General features: G+C 52.5%; 1 protein-coding gene across 4 annotated transcripts in view; it reads left to right on the top strand.

The window, feature by feature from the left end:
- Prdm11 (PR/SET domain 11) overlaps positions 1–23,265 on the top strand; it is a 92,943-nt gene extending 69,678 nt beyond the window's left edge. For 2 of the 4 annotated variants that reach the window (XM_041641266.1, XM_041641267.1), the window contains exons 6-8: positions 8,025–8,212; positions 13,122–13,727; positions 14,733–23,265. In XM_041641266.1, the coding sequence (XP_041497200.1) occupies positions 8,025–8,212; positions 13,122–13,727; positions 14,733–16,897 (2,959 nt within the window). In that variant the 3' untranslated portion in view covers positions 16,898–23,265. Of the gene's footprint in view, positions 1–1,972; positions 4,027–8,024; positions 8,213–13,121; positions 13,728–14,732 lie in introns of those variants that run through there. The other 2 variants (XM_041641269.1, XM_041641270.1) reach the window with 2 other exon arrangements.
- The last annotated feature ends 461 nt before the right edge of the window (positions 23,266–23,726 follow it).

Here is a 23,726-nt window from a genome sequence, read left to right as displayed (position 1 = left end):
CGCCACCCCTTCCTTTCCTCCTCTTCATACATCCACACCCACCCTCATCTGCTCTCCTCCCTGGAGGCCCTTGAGCAGGCTGTGGGGGCCGGCACGCAGCCCGCAGGAAGGTGCTTCACAGAGTCTGCCTTCCTCCCTGGCCCCTTGCCATGGGTTCTGCTCATTTCCTGTTTGGCTGGGGCCTCTGACAGGTGGCCACTCTCAGAGTCAGCCAGGAGTAGGAAAGAGTGCTCCCGATGAGGCGGGCTTCCTTGTTAGTCAGCTGAGGAAAACAGTCTTCCAGAAAACAGAGATGCCCCTGAGACTGAGCCAGACTTGAGCCTGGGTCTGCCAGGGTTTGCTGAAGCCTCAGGGGGGCGGCATCCAGAAAAGCCTGCTTCCTGAATCCTGCCCTACTCACCCCTCCATTCCCTAGAGATCAAAGATGGTGAGGTTAGCAGAGGTAGCCTGGGTACAGGAGCCCCCATATTTACTAATAGTCACCAGTGTCAGCCTGGCTAGGGCCTCAGTGGCCTGAGGGCTTGGGAAGGGAGTAGTGGCAGCTCAGAGTGCTCATTCCCACCCTTTGTGGCATCTGCTTGCTGGGCATGCTCAAGAAGCAATAGGTTCTCAGTGTGCCAGTCCCATGAGTCCCCAGGGACCTTAGGAAGGAGGAAACCACCTAGAAGAGTAATTTCTTGGGAGGTAACTCTGACTTTTAGCCCCACACCACAGACAGGGAGACCCCCTTTCAGCAAGATAAGTCGGCCACAATTTTTATTTCTGCTATGGGAATCTACCCATAGCGTGGCCACCTAAAAGTATATGTTCAGGGTCTAGGGCTCGCTGCTGTATCCCTTATTGAGGAGGATTAGCAGTCTGTCTCACAAGTTCTACACAATCAAGCATTCATGATGGGTCATGATGTCCCACCTTGGGGGACGGCAGGGTTGGTAGCTTGCCCCACATAACCCTGCTCATTCCCGCACCAGCCCTTCCCTCCCACCTACAGCCATTTGGCATCACCTTGCAGTGGTTTTAGGTTAGGATTCCAGTGAGGTTTCAAGGTGGCCCCAGGCAACTTTGAAAATGCCTCCATTATGGAGGCTGAGCTCACAGAGAGAGGAGGCTGAACTCACAGAGAAGAAGCTGAGCTCACAGAGAGGGGAGGCTGAGCTCACAGAGAGTGGAGGCTGAGCTCACAGAGAGGGGAGGCTGAGCTCACAGAGAGGGGAGGCTGAGCTCACAGAGAAGGGAGGCTGAGCTCACAGAGAAGGGAGGCTGAGCTCACAGAGAGGGGAGGCTGAGCTCACAGAGAGGGGAGACTGAGCTCACAGAGAAGGGAGGCTGAGCTCACAGAGAGGGGAGGCTGAGCTCACAGAGAGGGGAGACTGAGCTCACAGAGAGGGGAGGCTGAGCTCACAGAGAGGGGAGGCTGAGCTCACAGAGAGTGGAGGCTGAACTCACAGAGAGTGGAGGCTCAGCTTACAGAGAGGGGAGGCTCAGCTCACAGAGAGGGGAGGCTCAGCTCACTGAGAGGGGAGGCTTCTGACAGGGCAGTGCTTTCAGCTCTCCTTGCACTGTAAGGTCCGGTGGGGGGGGGGGGGGGGAGGAGCGGGTCTCATAGCCCAACTAACTGCCCAGCCAGAGGCCCCGGAGATTCAACAGAGTAGTCATTAGTTTTCCTTTGAGTGGAATGCAACGACACCGTCAAGATCACGAGCCTTTAGAGGGCATGCCTGCCACTGCAACTAGGACCTCCAAGTCCTTGGACTGGACTTTTTTCCCTGGAATGTAGCTGCTGCTGGAGGAAGAAGGGGACCAGCTTGTGCTCACCCTTCTCCCAGTGCCTGCCCCCCATACCTCAGGCTCTTAGGAGCTGGCATTTCTCCGTGGGCGTCACCACTGTAGGCTAAGGGGTGGCAGGGCCCATGACCAGGGCTGCCCTGGTCCTGTTGTAATCATCTGTCCTTCTCTCCTTGTATGCTCCAAGATGATGAAGATGAGGAGGCTCCAGGGCCCTCACAGCAGCCTCTTCGGACGCCCCTCCTACGTCCTCCAGAGGAAGAGGCCCACCTGGCCAGGCCCAAGCTGCTCTGTTCACCTTCTTCCTCAAGTCAGACCCAGATGTTGGGCCCTAAGCCAGAGGTCCTGTCCCATCCCTCACCCCAGACCCAGGTCTGCAGGACCCCAGAGCCTCATCCCAACTCTGCCACCATGGACCTGGACTGGCATCTCCTCCATGCCCATGCCCACCAGATTGAAATGTTCCAGCAGTTCTGCCAGGAGCTGGTGACCGTGCACCAGGACATGGCCGACAGCATGCATGTCATCAGCCAGGCTGTGGCTGAACTGAACAGCCGTGTTGGTCAGATGTATCAGACGCTGATGGAGATCCGGGATGCAGCTCAGGCATCTCAGCGGGGGCCAGAAAGGGCAGCCCCCATGGGCTCTACTCCCCAGGCTCAGGCACCCTTGCCGGCCCCTACACCAGATCCCCCAGAACCAGCCCCCACACGGACTACCAGGTCTCGGAAGAGAAAGCACAATTTATAACCTGGCCAGTTTGCACAAGGAGGTGCAATGGCAGTGGTGTCTGGCTTTGAGATGGGGGAATCTCTTGGGTCCAGAACCAAGACTGATGACCCTGGGGCATGGTCATCTCCTCACCTGGTGCAGTCCAGCTTCCTGTGCCATAACAGCAACAGCGGGTGTACAGGTCCGCCCTTACCTCAGGAAGATGCTCAAGATACAAGAGAAGCTGCCTGCTTGATGCTTGCTTGGCCTAGAGGGTTGCTCTCCTCATGGCCTGTATCCTGTATCCTGTGGAGCAGGCTTTGCTGGGGCAGGGGGCATCATCCCAAAGAATCCAACTCAGGGCTGCAGCAGAGTTGACCTCCCAGGTCCTGATTCTGCTTTCTCGGGTGGTTCAGCCTATGGGTGGGCGGGGCTAGCTCAGCCGGGTGGGTGGAGCCTGGCCTTGGCCCTGTGCTTGCCCTGCCTTGCTCAGCTGCTGTGCTTGCCATTTGTGGAGGGAAGGAGCAAGAGCGTGGGGTGTGCTGATGAGGGGAAGGAGACCGTCTTGCATTCTTAGCACACTGTGAGCTTTTCCCCAAGCCTGTACCTGCAGGCCATCTCAGGGAGCCGTCTGAACAGTGAGGAGGCAGCCAGAACAGTCTTTACAATCACCGATTGCTGGTCATTCCGATCATGCATTGTCATGAATCTCAGGGGTCAACAATGACACAATCATGTAGTGGGGGACATTGCTGTGGACCTGGCCAGCTTCCTTCAAGAGGCCAATTCTAGAGTGCTCCTAGATGCTTCTCACCTAAGCTCTTCCCCTGCCTCAGCTTCTGCACTTGGGAGAGGGAACAGAACCAGCATGGAGATAGATGAGTCTACCAGCCTGCCATGGCCCCAAGCCTCCAGCCAGTGGTTGGGAGATCAGGGCCCAGGCTTCAGGAGCCAGCAGGCAGACTCCCTACTCACTGGCTCCGAAGGAGGCCAAAGCCCAGTAAGGCTGTGCCCAGTCCACCTCCCAGCATGCCTTGCCTCTGCTTGCTTGGGCTGTGTAGTTACTTAGCTGTATACACTTCCAGCTTTATATTTTGTTTGGGGGCATGGTCAGAGAGTTAGGGAGGGAGACCGAGCTGAAAGCTTAGGTCTGATTGAGGCGCGGCATTGTCTTCGCTCCTTGGCCTGAGGCTGACCCCAACAGACCTTTTGCACCCCCTTTCCCCTAAGAGCCTAAGTGGGGCTGGAAGCCTTCTGGACCCAGTGCCTGCTGAGTCTATTGCTAGAGCTGTTTAGGAACACACCCCATAGTTTGTCCTCCATGAGGCGAATGGATGGATGGTACCTGCCGTGTCCCTGGGCCCTGGGCTCCATCATCCCAATTTGTGGTTCTTTGGGGGTTCCTGCCTCCTCAAACTGAACATTGCCTTGTCCAGTAATAGCCCAGTGCCTGGAATTGCCCTGCCTACCCATGCTGGAACCCAAGATAGCCCTCTCAAATATTTTTGTTAAGATGGCAATAAAACTAAATGGATGTCACACTTTGAACACAGCCAGGCTCCAGGATCTTTTTGTTTTGGTGTGTATTCTCTTTCTTCACATCCCAAGGAAACCTACAACCCCCCAGAACAGGGATTAGTGCTTAAGGAAAAGTGTGTGGGGAGAAGGGCTCTGTGCCCCTTGCATTCCCTGGATTTCATAAGCTCCCCATGGGCATGCCTAGACCCATGCTTGGCCCTCACAAAGCAAAGACAGGGACTTGTAGGCCAAAGGCAGTTAAGCATCCATGGATGCTAGGTCAGCTGTTCTTTGTTTTCCTGCACATCAAAAGTGACGTAGTACTCAGTGGATTCAACCTGATACTCCCCAAAGTGTTAGTGTTTCAAGGGAGAGAAATGATTTCTGGATGGAGACTAGAGAGGCTCCTGGCTGTCCAGCGGGGGGCATCCTGAATGAGACATCCTTCTTAGTAGCTGGAGCCCTATTGATCTTGATAGCTGTTTATGAAGGGCAGGGCCCTGCCTGTTGAGCCCCAAGACTTCTCGGAGGATAAGAACGGCTTCCTCTGCCATTCACTATAGTGTGCCCACACAGAACAGTCTTCTCATTTGCCATCAGCCTGGCTTACCTCCAACTACGGAGAGAACTTCCTTGAAGCAGGGACCCTCAAATTGTACCCTATAATATCCTTGCTAGATGGTTCTTAGCTACATGTGGCTGTAGAATCCAGACCATTCTCTAAGTTCCTGGCCAGAATGCATAACTTGGAAATGGAGATCGCAGTTTGTAGGAGATACAAGGAACGCTGCAGCTGGCCTGGGTCTCCACTGTCAAAATCCGTGTGACTGATTGGCCTCTACTTCTGGTCTCAGGGAAGAAGAGGCCAAATTAGAGGCTGTAAATCAGAAACGAGGTCAGAGTCCAAGGGACGGTGACCCATTTGAGATGGAAATTTCTGCTTTCGTTTCTTGGTAGCAGTGGGGACTAAGGCCAGCATATTCAATAGGAAGAGGAAATACATGGGAAGCCTATGCCAGCTTCCCAAAGGGAAACCTTGAAGGAAGCCCGTAGCATATAAGGACAGTGTTTTCCAGAGGCTGAGTGACCAGAGGCTGGACCTAGTCCAGAGACATCACAGAGCCCGGGCTCTTCTCAGCCACTCTTCCCATTTCTGTCTCCCCGAGCAACTTCCTTTCTGCTGGGAAGTTGTACTCGCCTAGCCTGGCCTGTGTTGGTACTATTAAACAAAGTGGATGCCTCTATGGATCAGAACCCACAGTTATTTCCTGACCCAGCTAGAAAATGTGGTACACTTGATAAGACCCAGTGGGTGAGGCCTGAGCATTGTCCCCCCAGCTTATCTGTCCAATACCCAAGGCTGTGAGGAGACAGGACTGAAAACAATGTGTTATCTTCTGGAAAGAGTCAGTCCAGAGCCCCTGCGCTCACCACCACTGCCTGCCACCGTTCAGTTGCTTCTAGGGTGCCCAGGTCTGAAGCAGACAGCAGTGCCCTCTGCCCTGGTCTTCCATCAAGGGAGTGAGCTGGGAACTCAGACCCTCTTGCAGCCAGCTGAACTTGGCCACAAAGAGGAGATGGTTCCAGAGGACCTTGGGGTCCTCAGCCATGTGATCAGGACAACAGGGCTGTAAGAATGGGCCAAGCTCTGAGTGCTGCCGAGAGAAGGTATCAAATTAGAGGTGACGGGTGCTGAGCCTTGAAAGTTCTGTCACGTAAACATGTCTCGTCAGAGGACTGGGTGGCTATGACTCGCCCACAGTTGCCATGTGTATCTCATTTCAAAAGCCAAGTTTAAAACAACCCAGTGCAAGATGCTCAACACATTTTGATACGATGTTGAAATACTTTGTGATCTGTATCAAGCCTGAGGGTGCTCCTTCTAAATGCCAGCTCTTGTTGGGTACATCAGCCGTGTGTGTGTGTGTGTGTGTGTGTGTGTGTGTGTGTGCGCGCAAATGGAGATGGACGCAAACAGGTTGAGATGTTTAGACCCATCCCAGACATTGCTGTTTTGATTTAACAAGCCTTGATAGTGACTTGTTCCTTGTTTGCCTTCTCATCTAGCATTTAATATTTGATGGCTGTCCTGAAACCAAAGGGGGAAGGAAAGAGGGTACGCTTAATATGTTGTATGAGCCCAGAGAGAGAACACAGGAATGGTGTTTCTGCCTTCCCAATGTGTCTGGAACAGAGACACTAGGCACTACCTCTGCTCTGTGCCCTGCTGACCAGTAAGCTGGTGATATCTGGACACCAATCTCAGATTCTTGCTAGATTAGAAGCTTGGAATTATTTTGCACATACAAAAAGAAATCTCAGGAGTGGAGCTGAGGCTGGTCCTTTGGAGAGATGAAGCTGAGGATGGCTGCTCGCATCTTGGGGGCCTGTCTTTTGCCTTGGCTAGCTGTACTTAGGTGCATAGAGACCCCCATGACATTTCCACAGCTCAGGGGAGCTCTCTGATGCGCATGTAAGATACTGATGTGAATGCAGGTCTACTGAGGTTAAGGTCTGGACAAGATGTCTGACCCAGGGCTGTAGGTACCATTGACCTTATCCAGATTGGAGCTTGGTGTTTGCTCTCTGGTTGCTTTGGCCTTCACTCCTCCAGCCTATGATATGTTCTGTCACCAGAATGGATTGTTTCTTGAGCATCAGGGGATGTGTTGGTAAGGTGCCAGCCTCCTCCAAGGTTAAGTCAGGCTGACTCTGCAGGGACCTGTCCAGATAGGAGCAGGGTGGATATGAGGACCTTAGGCACGGCCCTAAGGTTGGAGAGGTCTTCTTGGAGCTGCTGGCCCCCATTGTCACCTTGCAAAGGGACTGACATCTGTGTGAGTACTTTGATAAACAGCACAAACGTTGTTGAGCAAACCTGGAAGGTGCATTCAATTCCAGAGATGATCCTCTCAGAATGACGGTCATGGTTAAAACGTGGGCATGCTCATCTCAAGCTCTTCTTGCGGGCTTGAGACGTTGTCGAAACACAGAGTGAGTGGCTTTGGCTCTGAGCTCTCTCACTTTCCATCACAGCAGCGCTGCTGTGGAGATGGGTAAGGTATTGCCAGGATGTGGAAAGTGTCGTTTGAGGGACACTGGGTGAGGGGTGTGGATCCTGGATTGGATGGACCTACACTGGTGTCTTGGGCATGGCTGGGCTGGTGCTTTCCATGCCCACGTGGAAGCCATGAGTTGCAGTTGGGGAAAGAATAGGCTGCCAAGCTGCATCACCCCTTAATTAGCGGGGTCCTTGGGGGAGTTGCTCAGCCTCTCTGAGTCCTTCTGTCCTTATCTTAAACTATGCTGCTGGTCTTCTCTTGTCTCTCGTTTACCGTTCTCGCTTGTCCTCTTTGGACCGGCGTAAGGATGCTGCTCTTTACCCTGACTGAGCTATGACCAGTCACTCTTAGAGGGTGGATATTTCTGATAAGCCTAGTGGAATATGAAAACAGCCCAAAGCATCCCCTGCGCCAGCTGCCACCAGAGGCCTGAGGTTAAAATGCAGTGAAACTGGAGCTGGAGCAATGGCTCAGTGCTTCAGAGTATGGGCTGCTCTTTCATAGGAGCCAGGTTTGATTCCCAGCACCCGCATGGTGGCTCACCGGCCTCTGTAACCCAGTTCCAGGGGAACTAATGCCATCTTCTGGCCTATGAGAGCAAGATACACAGACATACATGTAGACAAAACATCCCTACACATCAAATATTAAAATAAAATACATTTTTTTTTAAAAAACACAGTGATGAGAGAAAGGGATGGGCACCTGCTGTTGAGTCTAGTGTTAACTGTGACCCATGAGGTTGCCAGGACAGGTACCATTTTTGGTCTCAGATAAACAGATTCTTAAGGTTCAGAGAAAGATGTGAGGAGGACCAACTCCAGTTAGCTGTCTCTGGGCGGGGCAGCAGCTTTGCTACATGCCCACAGACCTTAACCAGTGTTGCCCTGCGCTGGAGGCACTGCACCAGGTGTGACCCATGGTTCTCACCTGTCCCCTCCCCACCAGGTACGTGGTCATTTCCCGGGAGGAGAGGGAGCAGAACCTCCTGGCATTCCAGCACAGCGAGCGCATCTACTTCCGGGCATGCCGAGACATCCGGCCTGGAGAGCGGCTGCGGGTCTGGTACAGCGAGGACTACATGAAGCGCCTGCACAGCATGTCCCAGGAGACCATCCACCGCAATCTGACCCGGGGTAAGTAAGGGCGAGGGAAGGCGCATTCCCGCAGGGCCAGGGCTACACCTACAAGGCTAAGCCCATAGGGCTAGGCTGGTACTTGTGAAGGGGCATGCCCACAAAGCTAAGGCCATGCCCACAGGCCCAAGACCATATCCACCAGGGAGGGTTGCACCCACTCTGAACCACCAAAGCCCAGAAAGCTCCTCTGGAAATCTTCCAAGGAAACCACTGAGGAATGCAGTATCCAACAGGCAGGCCAGACAAGTAAGGCACAGTAAGTCAGTTGTTACCCCAGGGAACTGTCCTCCCTAGGAGGCAGTCCTGAGGAGATCAAGGAAACCCAGTCAAGTAAATCATTGACTGAAAACCAGTCCTGTTCCCCTAACTCTAACTGGTGCAAAGACACTTCTCACTCAATACCTCTGCAGTTACTTCCTGTGTGCTAGCTGAGTTTCCAACACATTGCCACGTGATCACAGTAATGGGAACTAACCCACTAAGATGCTCTGAGAATTCGTGGAACAATATAATCACTACCATTAGTGCAATCTCTACCTCGATGGTAATTAAGTGGTTGGTTGTAAAATTCTAGTCCGGTGATTCCCGTGGCATCAGCTCCATCATCGTACAGATGACCACACTGGGCGTTACAGAAATTCAGTGGCTTACCCAAGGTCACATGACTCATGAGGTCAGAGCTAGGTTTCCAACTGAGACATATGAAGTCAGGATCTAAGCTGTAGCCAACAGTGGCCACTAAATAAAGCCAGCCTCGGTATGGGGTTGCTGGACTTGTTCTTGTCAGTCCAAGCATAAAAAAGCATAAAAGAATGGTTTCTACCAGGAGAAGACTGAAGGACATGAGAAGATGACCCCAGGCTCCATTGAAATGAACTGTTTGACAGGATCTTGCTGCCGTCCTCAGCCTGGCACGCCCAGGCCCTTCTTTCAAGAATCTCTTCTTTGCACGGAAGCCACACATCCACATTCCCAGAGTCCATTTGGTCCTCAGAGCCAAAGCCAGGCCAAGCCCTACTTTACCGTATGTTTGCCTGACCTCTTGGCTGGAGCCAGCCTTGTTTGAAAGAGGAGTGGAGGAGACAGAAGCAGGTGACGCCTTGAAATGAAGCTGACTTGGAAGACAAAAGGTGCCCAAGAGCATTCTGGCTTAGTTCAAAGCATCTGGCAACTGCAGGAGAGGTGATAGACCTGTGGAAACTCATCTCCTGTCCCCTTTGGAGCTGAGTTTGGGCTGTGCTGGCTTCATTAGGAAGGCGTGCTTCTGTGGTGAGAGGTGGCTGCCATTTGGCCTCTTCCTGAAACTCGACATGTTTGGTGAACCTTGGCTGCAAGGATAAAAGCAGAAGTGACTGAAGCAGCCAGGCAGTTCCCAGGAGAATCACAGCACCCAAGGAGAAGAAAACCGAGAGAAGTCTCAGCCGTGCACAGATTTCCGTACTTGGATTTTTCTGGAGCATTTCTTCTGGTATCTTCTCCAAAGCACCCACCTCATCCCCAAGTCCTGAGACCCAGGGACAGCTTAGAGAAAGGAGGGAGGCTGGGGAAGTGGAGGCTCACAAGAGGCCTGGCACACAGACTTGAGATAGAGCAAGCCTTACAAGAGACAGGAGGGAGGTATGGACCAGGCTGAACTGTAGGGTGCAGGAGGAAACCAGCAACCACAGCAGGCCTGCTGGAACTGTGAAGAAAGTGCTCCTTGAGAGTGACTGTGGGGCTTGGTGGATGACTGATGTATGCTGATGTTAGGCACAGAGTCCCAGTCCTTTAGTGTGCCTTCAGCGGCCTGTCAGCTCTGCTTTGGACAGTCCCCTTTGCCCAGTCACTTAGGGTATCACAGGTGTGTGTGTGTGTGTGGGTGTGTGTGGGTGTGTGTGTGTGCACGTGCGCATATGAGTATGCGTGTGTGCAGGTGATGTATGAGTGAGTACATCTGCGGACCAGATGTCAATCTCAAGTGTCATTGCTCAGCAGTCATTCACTTTGCTTTCTGAGACAGCTCTCACTGACCTGGATTGCCCGTGGGCTGTCTAACTCGTGAACCCAGGGAGCCAGCTGTCTCCACCTTCTCAGTGCTGGGATTACAAGTGCGTGCCACCACACCTGGCTTTTTTTCTTTCGTATTTATTTTTTGTTTTTACATCCCAAACCGCAGTTTCCCCTCCCTTCTCTCTTCCCAGTCTCTCCCCACACCTTCCTTCTTTCTCCCTAACCCCCATCCATTCCTCCTTTGTTTCTCTTCAGAAAAGGTTAGGCCTCCTGTGGATATCAGCCAGTCGTGGTATATCAAGTTGTAGTGAAATTAGGCACCTCCTCTCCTACTAAGGCTGGGTGAGGCAACTCAGTAAGAAGAAAGGGTCCCAAAAGCAGGCAGTGGAGTCAGAGACAGCCGCTGCTCTCTGTATTCGGAGTCCCACAAGAACACCAAGCTACACAACTGTAAAATATATGCAGAGGGCCTAGGTCAGTGCCCTGCAGGCACTCTGGTTGTTGGTTCAGTTCTGTGAGCCCTTACGAGCTCAGGTTAGTTGATCCTGTGGGTTTTCTTGTGTTCTTGACCCCTCTGGCTCCTACAATCCTTCCTCTCCTTCTTCCACAGGATTCCCTGAGCTCCTCCTAAGGTTCGGCTGTGGGTCTCTGCATCTGTTTCCTTAAGTTGCTGGGTGAAGCCTCTCTGATGACCTGGCTATTTTTTAACATTAATTCTGGGCATTGAACTCAGGTCCTCATACTTGAAAATCAAACCATCCCAGTCCCCACCCCCTTTTTGAGATGAGGTCTCCTGTATCCCAGGCTGGCCTTGAATTCGATTTGCAGCTGAAGCTGGCTTTGAACTCCAGAGCCTCCTGCCTCCACCTCCCAAACGCTGAGGTTACTGGGGCAGCACTGTACCTGGCTTTTAGTGAGACAGAGGCTACTTAAGCAGATCATGGTCGTCTGTTTTCTGGAAGAGTGTGGTGTGGAGCCCAGAGCTTCCAGAGAGAATGTCAGTTATTCGTTTGTGGTTCTTTGAAGGGTAGGCATCAACACATGTAGGTGATGTGCGTGATGTATGTGGAGATTTTCTTATTTGCTCTGGTTTGATCCCTGAATGTCCTGGAAGATTTGGAATAGAATTCATGGTGACCTTTATTAAAGGTCATCTGTGGACCAGGGAACCTACATGGAAGCCTTGAGTCTAGAAGGGTTTCCCGTTTGTCTTAGGAAACATGAATGACTTTGTCTTAGAACCCAGAGACAGTGGCAGTCTGCTATGCTTGCCGCCCTGGCCTCCCTGCATCTCCAGCTGCCCGATGTCTGAGGAGTCTATAAAAACCTGAACAGTCACCCTTGATTTCCAGAGGTTCAGCTTGGTGAACGCCTCACCTGCTCAGTGACACAAACACATCTTAAATGTGTTTAAATTTAATTTTATTTATGTATTTTATATGTATGGATATTTTGTCTGCATGTCTGTCTGTGTATCACATGTGTGCTGGTGCCCTCTGAGGCCAGAAGATGTCTTCTGGGTACCTTAGAACTAGAGTCCCAGAGTGGGTGCTGGGAATTGAACTCTGGTCCTTTGGGAGAGCTGCAGTGCTCCCAACCTCTGAGCCATCTCTCCAGCCCACACACTGCATTTTTAAAATGTTCTCACCTCATCATCACTGACTGAGCTTTCTGTGGTTCTGCTGGTGTGGAACCCCAGGCTCCTGGAAGCTGGCTGAGTGCCAGGAGCCTGGTGAGTCTGATGCTTAGGCAGATCCTGTGAGGATAGAATAGAGACCTGAGCGACTTAGCCCTGCTGTGCTGTCATCTGTGCGAGTCTGGAGCCTTGAGGAAAGTAGCTAAGGGAAGCCAAACCTGGAATCTCCTGACCTTCACCTAAGGCTGTGGAATAAATCCTTTCACCAGAAGCCTGAACACTGTGCGTTCAGAGCAATCTCTGCCCAAGGTTACAGAGCCAGGGCCCTGACCTTGACCCTGGCTCAGGCAGCCTTTGAGATTGCCCAACCCCACAGGCTGCTGCCAGAACTTTCCAAGAGCTGGAAGACTCCTCTGCTTTCTCAGCATTTTTCCCCCTGGGGAAACCAGTACCCTGTAGCAGTCTGTGCTATTCTGCTGGCTGTGTTAAAGAATCTAAAATAGCTTATTTTGGTGAGCTCACCAACATTTCAAGGTAACTAAAAATGATAGAAAAAGAAACATCTTTTCGCAGGTGGGGAAACAGTTATATTTGAGAACGCTTTGGGTCTCGTGACTGCCTTGTTCTTACCTTGAAGAAGGCTGACGTTTGGCATTTTTAGAAAGCTCTCTTCCTTTTTAAATTTCAGACATGGCTAAGAACCACAGGACTTTGTGTATTTTTTGTCTCCATACTGCTGGGAGAGCAGAAAGACAGCAACTCTAGGGTGGCTGTTTCTCCCGTTCTCTAAAACTGGGCACGGAGGAGGGTGGAGCCTATGCTCTACCCATACCTTTCACTGGGCACGGCAGCCATCCTGTAGTCTAGGTCTGGAGAACAGTTTTCCCAGGGTGGGTGGAGATTTTCTCAGCTCTGAAGTTTGTTGCTTTATTCAGATGGGGAGGGATGCTGTCTCTTAGGGTCATAGTATGGGGGTCCCATTCCCTTAGGATGGCCATTTCTTGTTATTCTCCCCTTCAGGCACATCCCAGCTCATAGGTGTAGCATTTATCCATGCAAGGGCTCTTCAGAACTAACTGCCTCCTTGTAAAGGTCTTGTCCTGTGACCCTCATGACTCCCATGGTGTGCTCCCCTGTCCATCTGGGTCTCACCTGACCCAGACGGTTAGAACCAGGAGGATGTGTCAGGCGACTCCCTAGCAGAAGGCCCATTCTGTTTCCTGTTGGTTCCTCCACTTGGGGCTTTTCCCCACATCCTCACACCCTGGTTTTCCTTCCTAGGAGAGAAGAGGTTGCAGAGGGAGAAGGCTGAGCAAGCCCTGGATAGTCTGGAAGACCTAAGGGGTTCCACTCAGTTCCCTGTGTTGAAACAGGGCAGAAGTCCCTACAAGCGCAGCTTTGATGAGGGGGACAACCACCCTCAGGCCAAGAAGAAGAAAATAGATCTCATCTTCAAGGATGTACTAGAAGCCTCACTGGAGTCCGCTAATGTGGAAGCCCGCCAGCTGGCTCTGAGCACCTCTCTGGTCATCCGGAAAGTCCCCAAGTACCAGGATGATGACTACGGTCAGAGCGCCGCTGCCATGACCCAAGGCATACAGAATATCCGCCGGACCCAGGGGGACGGGGACTGGAAGGTCCCCCAAAGGGTGGAGGATGAAGAGGAGGAGCCTTCGTCATTCAGGGCTGACAGTCCTGCCGAGGCCTCTCTGGCATCCGACCCGCACGAACTGCCCACCACCTCCTTCTGCCCTAATTGCATTCGCCTGAAGAAGAAAGTGCGGGAATTGCAGGCAGAGCTCGACACGCTTAAGTCTGGAAAGCCACCTGAGCCCTCCATTCTGCCTCCGCAGGTACTGGAGCTCCCTGAGTTCTCAGATCCTGCAGGTAAGTTGGTGTTAGAGGGAAGAGCACATGGCACGCTGTGTGGAGGGTGGCCCAGAGCTCTCTGTCACAGCTGCCTGCCAGGAGACCCGAGAAGTGCAACGCAGAGGCAGCCACCTCCAGGGCTGGGAACCCTGTCCCTCGGGTGCCAGAGGCAGGCTGGCTTGAAGCTCTGGGGGTATTGCATGTGCCAACTTGTATCTTGCTTGTCAATAAAGGATGTCCCATTGCAGGAGGGCTGTGTGCTGTGTTCTTGACCTGTTGCTTTCCTCTGGGGACCCCACTGTTTTCTTCTCCCTAGCCTGACTTCTCTCTCCTGCGGTCCTGAACAGGTTGTCTGCTGGGAGCTCTCACAGCTCCCCAAACTCAGGCCAGGAGCACAGCCTAGTCCTCTTCTTCCAGACTCTGTCCTGCCTATATGGTGCTAGGTTCCCAGCCCAGAGTTCTAGAAGGATAAGGAACCGGAGGACCGGGAGCCAACAGCTGTGCAACTTTGTCCTGCGTTGCTGGCTTCCTGGGTCTCTTCAAGTTTTTGAACCAAGGGGACCTGGGGATTGGTTCCGTGCAGATCTGCAGCTATGCCGGGTTGTTTCCCTCAGCCCTCCTCAGCTACCCTCAGAATGGAATGGGGTAGACATAAAAATACATTTGCCTCAGCATCCGTGCTACCTTCAGTTAAAAACCACACGCTTGCCCTGACCGTATCGGTATTGGGCATTCCAGTGCCTGGTCCTCCAGTGTAACCTGAGTATGTGACATCAAACATTCTAGAACATTCCACCCCAGAAGCACCCACAAGTCAAGACTGAGCTCAGGTACAGGGAGCCTGGAGCATGGAGCATGGGTAGCGTCCAGAGGCCACCATGGGCAATCCCTGGGGAGGAAACCTCCGTGTGGAGAGAAAGCTGGGGTTCTAGCCCCGTGGGGCCTGCTTTCCAGCGGTATACCTTGTTAAATCTGTGTTGTCAACAGCACATGTGAATGTTTCCATCCCCTCTTATTTTCCAGCCTCAGAGAGCATGGTCTCTGGCCCAGCCATCATGGAGGATGACGACCAGGAAGTGGATTCTGCAGATGAGTCCGTCTCCAATGATGTGATGACAGCAACCGATGAACCCTCTAAGATGTCCTCCGCCGCTGGGCGCCGCATCCGGCGCTTCAAGCAGGAATGGCTGAAGAAGTTCTGGTTCCTCCGATATTCCCCGACCCTCAATGAGATGTGGTGCCACGTGTGCCGCCAGTACACGGTGCAGTCCTCGCGCACCTCTGCCTTCATCATCGGCTCCAAGCAGTTTAAGATCCACACCATCAAGCTGCACAGCCAGAGCAACCTGCATAAGAAGTGTCTGCAGCTGTACAAGCTGCGCATGCACCCGGAGAAGACCGAGGAGATGTGCCGCAACATGACCCTGCTCTTCAACACCGCCTACCACCTGGCACTGGAGGGCAGGCCCTACCTGGACTTCCGGCCGCTGGCAGAGCTACTGCGCAAGTGTGAGCTCAAGGTGGTAGACCAGTACATGAACGAGGGCGACTGCCAGATCCTCATCCATCACATTGCGCGGGCGCTGAGGGAGGATCTGGTGGAGCGCCTGCGTCAGTCACCCTGCCTCAGCATCATCCTGGATGGGCAGAGCGACGACCTCCTGGCTGACACGGTGGCCGTGTACGTGCAGTATACCAGCAGTGATGGGCCCCCGGCCACAGAATTCCTATCCCTGCAGGAGCTAGGCTTCTCCAGCACAGAGAGCTACCTCCAGGCACTCGACCGGGCCTTCGCTGCCCTTGGCATCCGCTTACAGGATGAGAAGCCAACTGTCGGCCTGGGAGTGGATGGGGCCAACATCACCGCTAGCTTGCGTGCCAGCATGTTCATGACCATCCGCAAGACGCTGCCCTGGCTTCTATGCTTGCCCTTCATGGTGCACCGGCCCCACCTGGAGATCCTGGATGCCATCAGTGGGAAGGAGCTGCCCTGTCTGGAGGAGTTGGAGAACAACCTCAAGCAGCTACTGAGTTTCTACCGCTACTCTCCGCGTCTCATGTGTGAGCTGCGCTCCACAGCCTCCACCCTGTGCGAGGAGACGGAGTTCTTGGGGGACATCCGTGCGGTGAGGTGGATCATCGGCGAGCAGAATGTCCTGAACGCCCTCATCAAGGACTACCTGGAAGTGGTGGCCCACCTCAAGGATGTTAGCAGCCAGACACAGCGGGCAGACGCTTCCGCCATCGCGCTGGCCCTGCTGCAGTTCCTCATGGACTACCAGTCCATCAAGCTCATCTACTTCCTGCTGGACGTGATCGCCGTGCTCTCACGCCTGGCCTACATCTTCCAGGGAGAGTATCTCCTGGTGTCGCAGGTGGACGACAAGATCGAAGAGGCCATCCAGGAGATCAGCCGGCTGGCAGACTCCCCGGGGGAGTACCTGCAGGAATTTGAGGAGAATTTCCGAGAGAGCTTCAATGGGATCGCCGTGAAGAACCTCAGGGTGGCTGAGGCTAAGTTCCAGGCTATCAGGGAGAAAATCTGCCAGAAGACACAGGTCATTCTGGCACAGAGGTTCGATTCCCGAAGCCGGGTCTTTGTGAAGGCCTGCCAAGTGTTCGACCTAGCCGCCTGGCCCAGGAACAGTGAAGAGCTCCTGAGCTTCGGCAAGGAGGACATGGTCCAGATCTTCGACCACCTGGAAGCCATTCCTACCTTCTCCCGGGATGTGTGCCGCGAAGGGGTGGACCCCCGGGGAAGCCTGCTGATGGAGTGGAGAGACCTCAAGGCTGATTACTACACCAAAAACGGCTTCAAAGACCTCATCAGTCACATCTGCAAGTATAAGCAAAGGTTTCCGCTCTTGAACAAGGTCATTCAGGTACTCAAAGTCCTCCCCACCTCCACTGCCTGCTGTGAGAAAGGCCGCAGTGCCCTCCAGCGGGTCCGCAAAAACCACCGCTCCCGCCTGACCCTGGAGCAGCTCAGTGACCTGTTGACAATTGCTGTGAATGGACCACCCATCGCCAACTTTGATGCCAAGCGAGCCCTGGACAGCTGGTTTGAGGAGAAGTCTGGCAACAGCTACACACTGTCAGCGGAGGTCCTCAGTAGGATGTCTGCCCTGGAGCAGAAGCCCATGCTGCAGGCTATGGACCATGGCTCTGAGTTCTACCCAGACATGTAGGGGCCTGCACAGCAGAGGTCACAAAGCCGGTGAATATTTTTTTAATCTATACTCATAAGCTTTGATATATTATATAAATATATATTATATTATATATATATATATATATAAATCCACACTGAAAATTTTTTAAAAACTAAGGTGATGTGTCCACCGGAAGCTACTGACGGCTTTCAGAAAGGAGCAGCGTCGGCAACTGACTCTTGTCTCCACACTTGGCAGCTGCAGCCTACGCGGCACCCCTTCACTCACACAGCGTGTTCCGGGCCACGCGTGTTCTCACCAAACAGTCAAAGCAGCATAAGCTAAATGACGATTCTCTTCGTCATTCTTGGGTGGCTTGTTCTGTTTCTGCTCTCATGTATTGGTCACGGGGCTGGGGGTTGGGGTGATGCTCTCACCTTCTCCTCTTTGGTATGGTTTTATGACGGGGGGGCAAGGTGTGGTTTCCTCGTTGGCATTCTGTTCCCGTCTCATTGTGTCAGGGTTTCCATAAGGTGGATTGGATTTCTGGATGTCTTTCTCCCATCACTTGACCTCAGCTTGGGAGAGCTTTCTTTGTTCATTTTTTGAGTGATTCCTTCACTTGTCCCCCTCGACTGTGAGCCCACCACACTCAACCACGCCACCCTCCCATCCCGAGGCTGTCAGTTCCCTCCTCAGACCTCTGGAGTTAGAGATATTAGGTGTCATACTGAAGGCAACGTCCTTTCACATTTGAGCTTGAAATCTAGGGACCATGGGGAGGGTGAGCTTTGTGCCCCAGCAGAGGATAAAACATTCTTCCATTCAGAGCTAGGACTGTTGGGGAGACAGTGAGCCAAGAAATCTAAACCCCAACAGGACCGCAATTTGGGCTTAAAACAAGTAAAATGCAAAGTGTGTAGATTCAACTTCCACAAACTGCTTGTATATTCTTTCTAACTATGAAATATGGGGGATTTGGGTTTCTCTTAGTAATCAAGTAGCAGCTGTTTTATAGTTCAGGGTCAGAATCCGCCAATGCAAGTCATGTCCTGAGCTATGCAGAACTCAGGTGAGAGTCCGCAGAGAGGTTGTTCCTTTTGCAACAGGCTGACGATATGCTCCGCAGCCTGGCAGGACAGTCACAGGATGCCAGGCAGAGTTTCTCTGCCTGTGAGCTCCTCCTATTTTGAATAGGGTTGAAATGTCCTAAAGAAAAGGAGAAAACAGGAAGTGAGGTGGGATTCTCAAGATAAAAACACGTATGCACATCTACACACACGCGCACACGCATGTGTGTGCACACGCACACACAGACACACACTCTACAGCCACAATATAAGCTTTAGAAATGGCCGCTTTCCTGTCCCCACCCCGGGGGCAGACAGTGGTTTACGCTAGAGGAGTCTGACCAATGTTCATGTATCTACCAGTATACCTCACAAACCGTTGTCAGCAATGTTCATGAGCTGTTAAAACCTCCCTCTTGTTTCCATGTCTGAACTGTGCAGTTTTTGCCGTCCCAGAATGTGGATACGGGTTGTGTGTGTGGAAGGGCAGAAGATCTGTAGTACCTGCCGCAGTCAGTTCTTCAGAGAACTGTCCCTCTCCTTCAGTGAGATATTAGAGATTCAACCACAGGCAAGGCCCCCATGCCCTCAGCCTGCCTAGCTGGGCCTACGGCTACGTGGTGGCTTCCTTCCTTCTGGGTTCGGCTCGTCTCTGAGGCCTCATGGAAATGTCATTAACACTGAACATGTTGATACCCTTTTCTGGTTCTTCAGTCTGTCCGTCCTCCCTCAGATCCTCCCTTTGCCTCCATGGTCTTGGTGCTAAGATAACTTTAGAATCATTGCTGCTAGCCAATAGTTTTCATGATATAAATATATATATTATATATTATTTTTGAAATGTTTTTGTTTTCAAGAGTGATGTAGCATGTTAAAACAAGAAACAAAAGTAAACCATCAAAGCTGGGTCTTTCCACCTGCCCCACTGCCAGGCCTCTTCTGCTGCCTTCTTCACCAAGTTGATACACCTTACCTGGTGACTGTCAGCCCTCCCTTCACTCTGCTCCCCATCTTAACTCCCTTCACTCTGAGCAGGGGGAGTTAGCAGGAACTAGGGAAGGAAACCCACAGTCCCTTTCAGAGGGTTGGAATCCGGGTCTCGTCCACTTGCCGGCTCTGAACTGGTGTCTCCCTCCATATGCCCTGAAGCACAAGGTCTCCCACTTGCCCAGTTCCTGCCCTGTAACCTCATCTCCTCACAGACACTTTGGTCTGGGGAGTTTCCGTTGAGAACTGCATGGACCAAGGTGTGTTCAGAGTAGGGATGGCTGGCAAGGCGGGTCCCTCACAGGCAGCCTGTAGGCATAAATGATGGCCTGGGCCTTTTCTTCTTGCCCGTAGTTGCCTTACACCTCTCCTCCCCAGTGCAGGGGCTTCCTCGCCCGGGAAAGGTCCTCTCTGGGATGGCCCTAGGCCAGACATAAGAACGAGGACTGTTCCTTCCCAAGAGGTTGTGGCTACGCAAACTCAAGTCCTTAGCTAGAGACACAGGTTCTAACATTCCAAGCCAGTGTTACCTGAGTTTCCTTAAGACACCAGGAGCAGGGGACCTGCCTTGAGGCCTAGAATGTTCTGGCAGCGTGTGGCTGTAAGCAGTCACCCGTTCCCTGGTCCCCCGTTTCCCCGATCCCACCCCTTCAGCTAGGTGCCTCTGAAACGCTGGGTGCTGGTGAGGCTGGTTCACCCAGGCAGGGCTGTGACAGATGCTGTCTAGGCCACTCTGCCTCAGGATGGCGGGTGACTGAGGAACGATGTGGATGAACCCCACACATGCTCCCTGGAAGGGCCGGGGCTTCTGCCCAGTGAATTCCCATTTGGGATATCCTGTGATTTCGGGCCTAGGCATTTCTCATGTTCCCCTTAGAGAAGAGCCCGGGTGGCCCACACTTCCAGTCTGGCCGGAGAACCATGACTCATCTCATATCTTGGTTGGTTTAACAGACTGGAGAGGCCTTGCAGCTTAAATGCAGTTGTTTTTGATGGGACAGGGCCCTGTAACTCAGTCCCTGGTGTAGAAGCGTCGAACGAATGTGTCTGTGCGGCTGACAAGTATTCGCGCTGGGCTGACTAAAGTGACTTTCATTGGCTCTTACCAAGAGTAGGGACTGAGGTGGTGTTGAAGACTAAGGCTTGTGGCTGTTATACCAGCTGGGTACCTTGCAGGCCCCTGTGGTTGAAATGTTCTCCTACGCGAAGGGAAACAATGACCACTTAGCATGTATGAGACAGGAGGACTACTCAGCCCCGAGGGCAGCTCCTGCCCAGTTAGAATCCCTGCATGCATCAGAACTCAGTGCTTTTGTAATGTCTGCTTGTGGGTCTCATGGAGACAGCTCCATCCACCCTGCCCCATCCTCGCTGGGAATGAGAGACCATTGGGCTCCAGGACCCTCGGTAGCCAAGTTCCGCTCAGGCTGTGTGTTCCCAACTTGAGTTATTTTGCTGAGGTTTCTTGTTGGCTTGTTCATTCTAGACCTTTGATTTTGTGCAAGGACCTTGGAGAGACTTAAAACACATCTTAAGTGTTTTCCATTTGTCTGGAGGAAGAGCAGTGGAGGAAGAAATAAAGGTGGACATGGCCGTAGAGAGGTGGAAATAGACTTGAGATGTTACCCAGCCTGATCTTGAGCAATGCTTCCCATTGCTGCCTGCCGGGAGCTCAATGGGGACCAGGAGAGGCCACCTGGCCTGAAGTCTAATTTCTTTCTTCTAGAACACTCCTTTGTTTTTCACTTATGTCTCTATGGAAACAGGAGTTTGGCATCCTAACCTGTTTTCAGTGTGTGATCTGTGTTAAATTACAAGTCAGATTTGTGCTGATTTGTGCTTTTTTTTTTTTTTTGGTCCACGCACCCAATTTGGGCATAGGCCCCAGGTTCACTGGAGCTCATGTGTGCCCGGGTGCCCTTTAAGAGGCAGCCCAGTCAGACTGGGCTAGCTAGCAACTGAAGCAGGGAGAGTGGTCCTCTGGGATGAGGAAAGGCGGGCACAGCAGGCAGTTAAGGTGGGATCGCTCCTTTACAAGCTGCCTTGGAGTCTAGTCTGGCCATTCCTCCAATCCTTGAGGGAGAAAGTGCATCAGATGTGCATGGCCCCTCCCCTCAGAGGAATGCTCTTCTCTAGTCCTCTGTCGGGGCAGTTGTGAGAGTCTTTGAGGTAATCTTTGCATGTTAGTCAGAGGGAGAAAAGGTGCCCTTTGGAGAGGAAAATAGTATGGCCCTCCTCTTCCTTCTAGCACGCTCTCCCCTTCCCCAATCCCTTCAGATGGTATCACCCTAGAAATACCTATGCAATGCAGTCTCCCTGGGAGGCTGTGCATGGAGGCAGGGGTATGTGCAGTGTATCATACTGATGCTAAGGCATATCAATTGTATATACAGACATATACAGTACGTATACACGCAGAGTAAGAGTAAATCACGTCTATATATCTATAAATATATCCTATATATTTATACATTTATATGTTTAAAATAGATATAAAAGTAGTCTATAGAGCTGGAAAGGTGGTGAGGAAGCCGAGTGCTGGGTTGGGTAAGGAGGAGGAGACTGCTCTGGAAGGGAGGTGGGAGTGCTCAGCCGGCTGGATCGCTGACCACTGTGGGGGCATCTTCCTTGGGGTACTGGAGGGGAGAGCTGGGTCCCACCTCTCTCCATGCACTTTCTCTCCTTTCCAGCCTGCTCAGGCTGAGGTTGGAAGGAGATACCCCTGAGGTCAGGCTGCAGTGGCCCCTACCTCCCCCTACCACTGGCCTTCACTTAGCTGGTCATTGCTGCTTAGCAGTAGGGGCTCGGACTTGGTCCCTGACCCCTAGGGGAGGGACCTCTGCACAAACTTCCCAGTGCCCTCCCCTGTCAGTAATGAGCAGCACTGCTGGCGATAGAAAAGGAGTACCTGGGCTGAACAGATGTCCAGAAAGATGTCATCCCCTCTTCCCAGATGCTTCTGTCCGCCCCCTGGAGGCCAAGGCTCTGAAGTACAGCCGTCCTGGCCTCCTTCACTCATTCACCCACTGTCTCTAGAGCACCAGGAGCTGAGGAAGGCAGCCTGAGCTTCTGGTAGCGCTGCCTCTCCCAATTCAGAAGCCCCACCTGGTGGAAGAGATATATCTGCACACTGACATTTTCAATGGCAACTCAAGTTCAGGATCTGGGCCTTGGCCCAGCTCACTCTGCGCAGCCACAGCTGCTGGCTGTACTCAGGACAATGCTGTCCCCTCTTCCCAAACCAACCAAGCAGTCCACCTACCTCTGCTGTGGCAGCAGGTTTAGGCTTAGTTCACGACACTGTTCTCATTCTCTCACTGGATGCCCAAGCCCACTTTCTCTGGGGAGGGTATTTTCTTCAGCTTGTCCCCAGACAATGTCTCCACGCTGGGTGGGGATGCCTGGGACTCCAAGGAGTCCGGCAGGCTGGCAGGATGGCAGAGGGTTTGTGCAGTCCACATGGGAGTCAGAAGGCTATGCTCCCAGCATCCTCTGTTTCCTCTCTCCGGGAGCAGAAAGGATCTGATGACGGGAACCCTCCCTGCTCTCCAGCCCAGCCTGCCTTTGGGCTCCACACACACACACTCACTTTCCATACCGAGCCTTTGCAGGTCTCCCCTGCTCTTCCTCACCATACTACCAACGGACCTCAGTCTCCAGCAGACCAGTCCTGTACCACAGTTGAGACCAGGTCTGCTCTGCCAATGCCCACTTCCTTGAACCACAGCTAGCTGCCAACCGGCTGAACACCCTGTAGTGCCTGGCTCAGTGGAGTTCAGGACCAATGGCCCGAGCCTTCCACCCACTATAGTGGGTCAGAGCCTGGCCAGGGGATAGGCATTCCCAGTAGCAATCCCACAATGCACTGTACCTCAGAGAGAGAGAACATGCCACAGGGCACCGAGGGGACCAGCCTCCGTGCAGAGGGGGCAACTGCTCACAATACTATTCATAAGAAGACAAAGGCTAGGCTGTCCTAGGGCATCCCTCAGTGTACCCTTTGGCCTCTGGAAGAGCCAGTAGTCTTTTTCAGCCCTGGTCTCTCTTTTCCTCTCCACCCCTAAGCTGCTGAACCGTTTTCATGTCAATCACAAAGGAAAAAAAAAGTGGGGGTGTGGGGAATTCCTAGGAGCCTATTACCACACACATATTAATATGTTAATACTTTCTTTTTTAAAGACAACTCTCAATGTTATTATTTGGCAGACTGTGCTTTATAGTACCTGTGTGTCGGGGGCTAGAACACTGGATACAAATAGAGCTATGCTGGTTTATAATCTGTATGCAGAGTCTTTCCTTTTGTCACATTATCTTCATAATATAAGAAGATTATTAATAAAAGCATTTAAATTGATGCACCAAGCTTGACTCCTTGCCTCTGTGACGGACCTCAGTGAGTCGTGTGGACCCCATCAAAGGCTGAAGTGTGGGACTGGAAGGAACTCCAGTCCTCTTTCGCTGATCTCTGCTGTTCTTCCTGTTCCCGTTGCAGTGCACCGCTGACAGGAAGCCCCTGCACCCATCAATCAGGCTGAAGAAGGGGTGCCTGAAGCCGCGTGAAACACCTACCCAGACACACTGGCCTTACAAGAATCTCTCTTGGGGCGGTGGGGGGGGGGCTGGCTCTGCAGATCAGCTGGTTCCAGCTCTCCTGCTTAATGCTCTCAGTGGCTCTCCACTTCCTGGCCTGGTCCCCACTTAGAAAGGTCTTTTCTGAGTACTTTGCCGATGGCACTGAAGGACTGAGATTTTTTTCCCACATTTTTTGAGGAAGGAATTAGACAAACTATAGTCAATAATGACATTGC

The sequence above is a fragment of the Microtus oregoni genome, unplaced genomic scaffold (genome assembly GCF_018167655.1).
Source record: "Microtus oregoni isolate MIOR12 unplaced genomic scaffold, Mior012 000068F_ref0000429, whole genome shotgun sequence".
Lineage (NCBI taxonomy): Eukaryota > Metazoa > Chordata > Mammalia > Rodentia > Cricetidae > Microtus > Microtus oregoni.
This window is presented reverse-complemented; position numbering and strand designations above follow the sequence as displayed.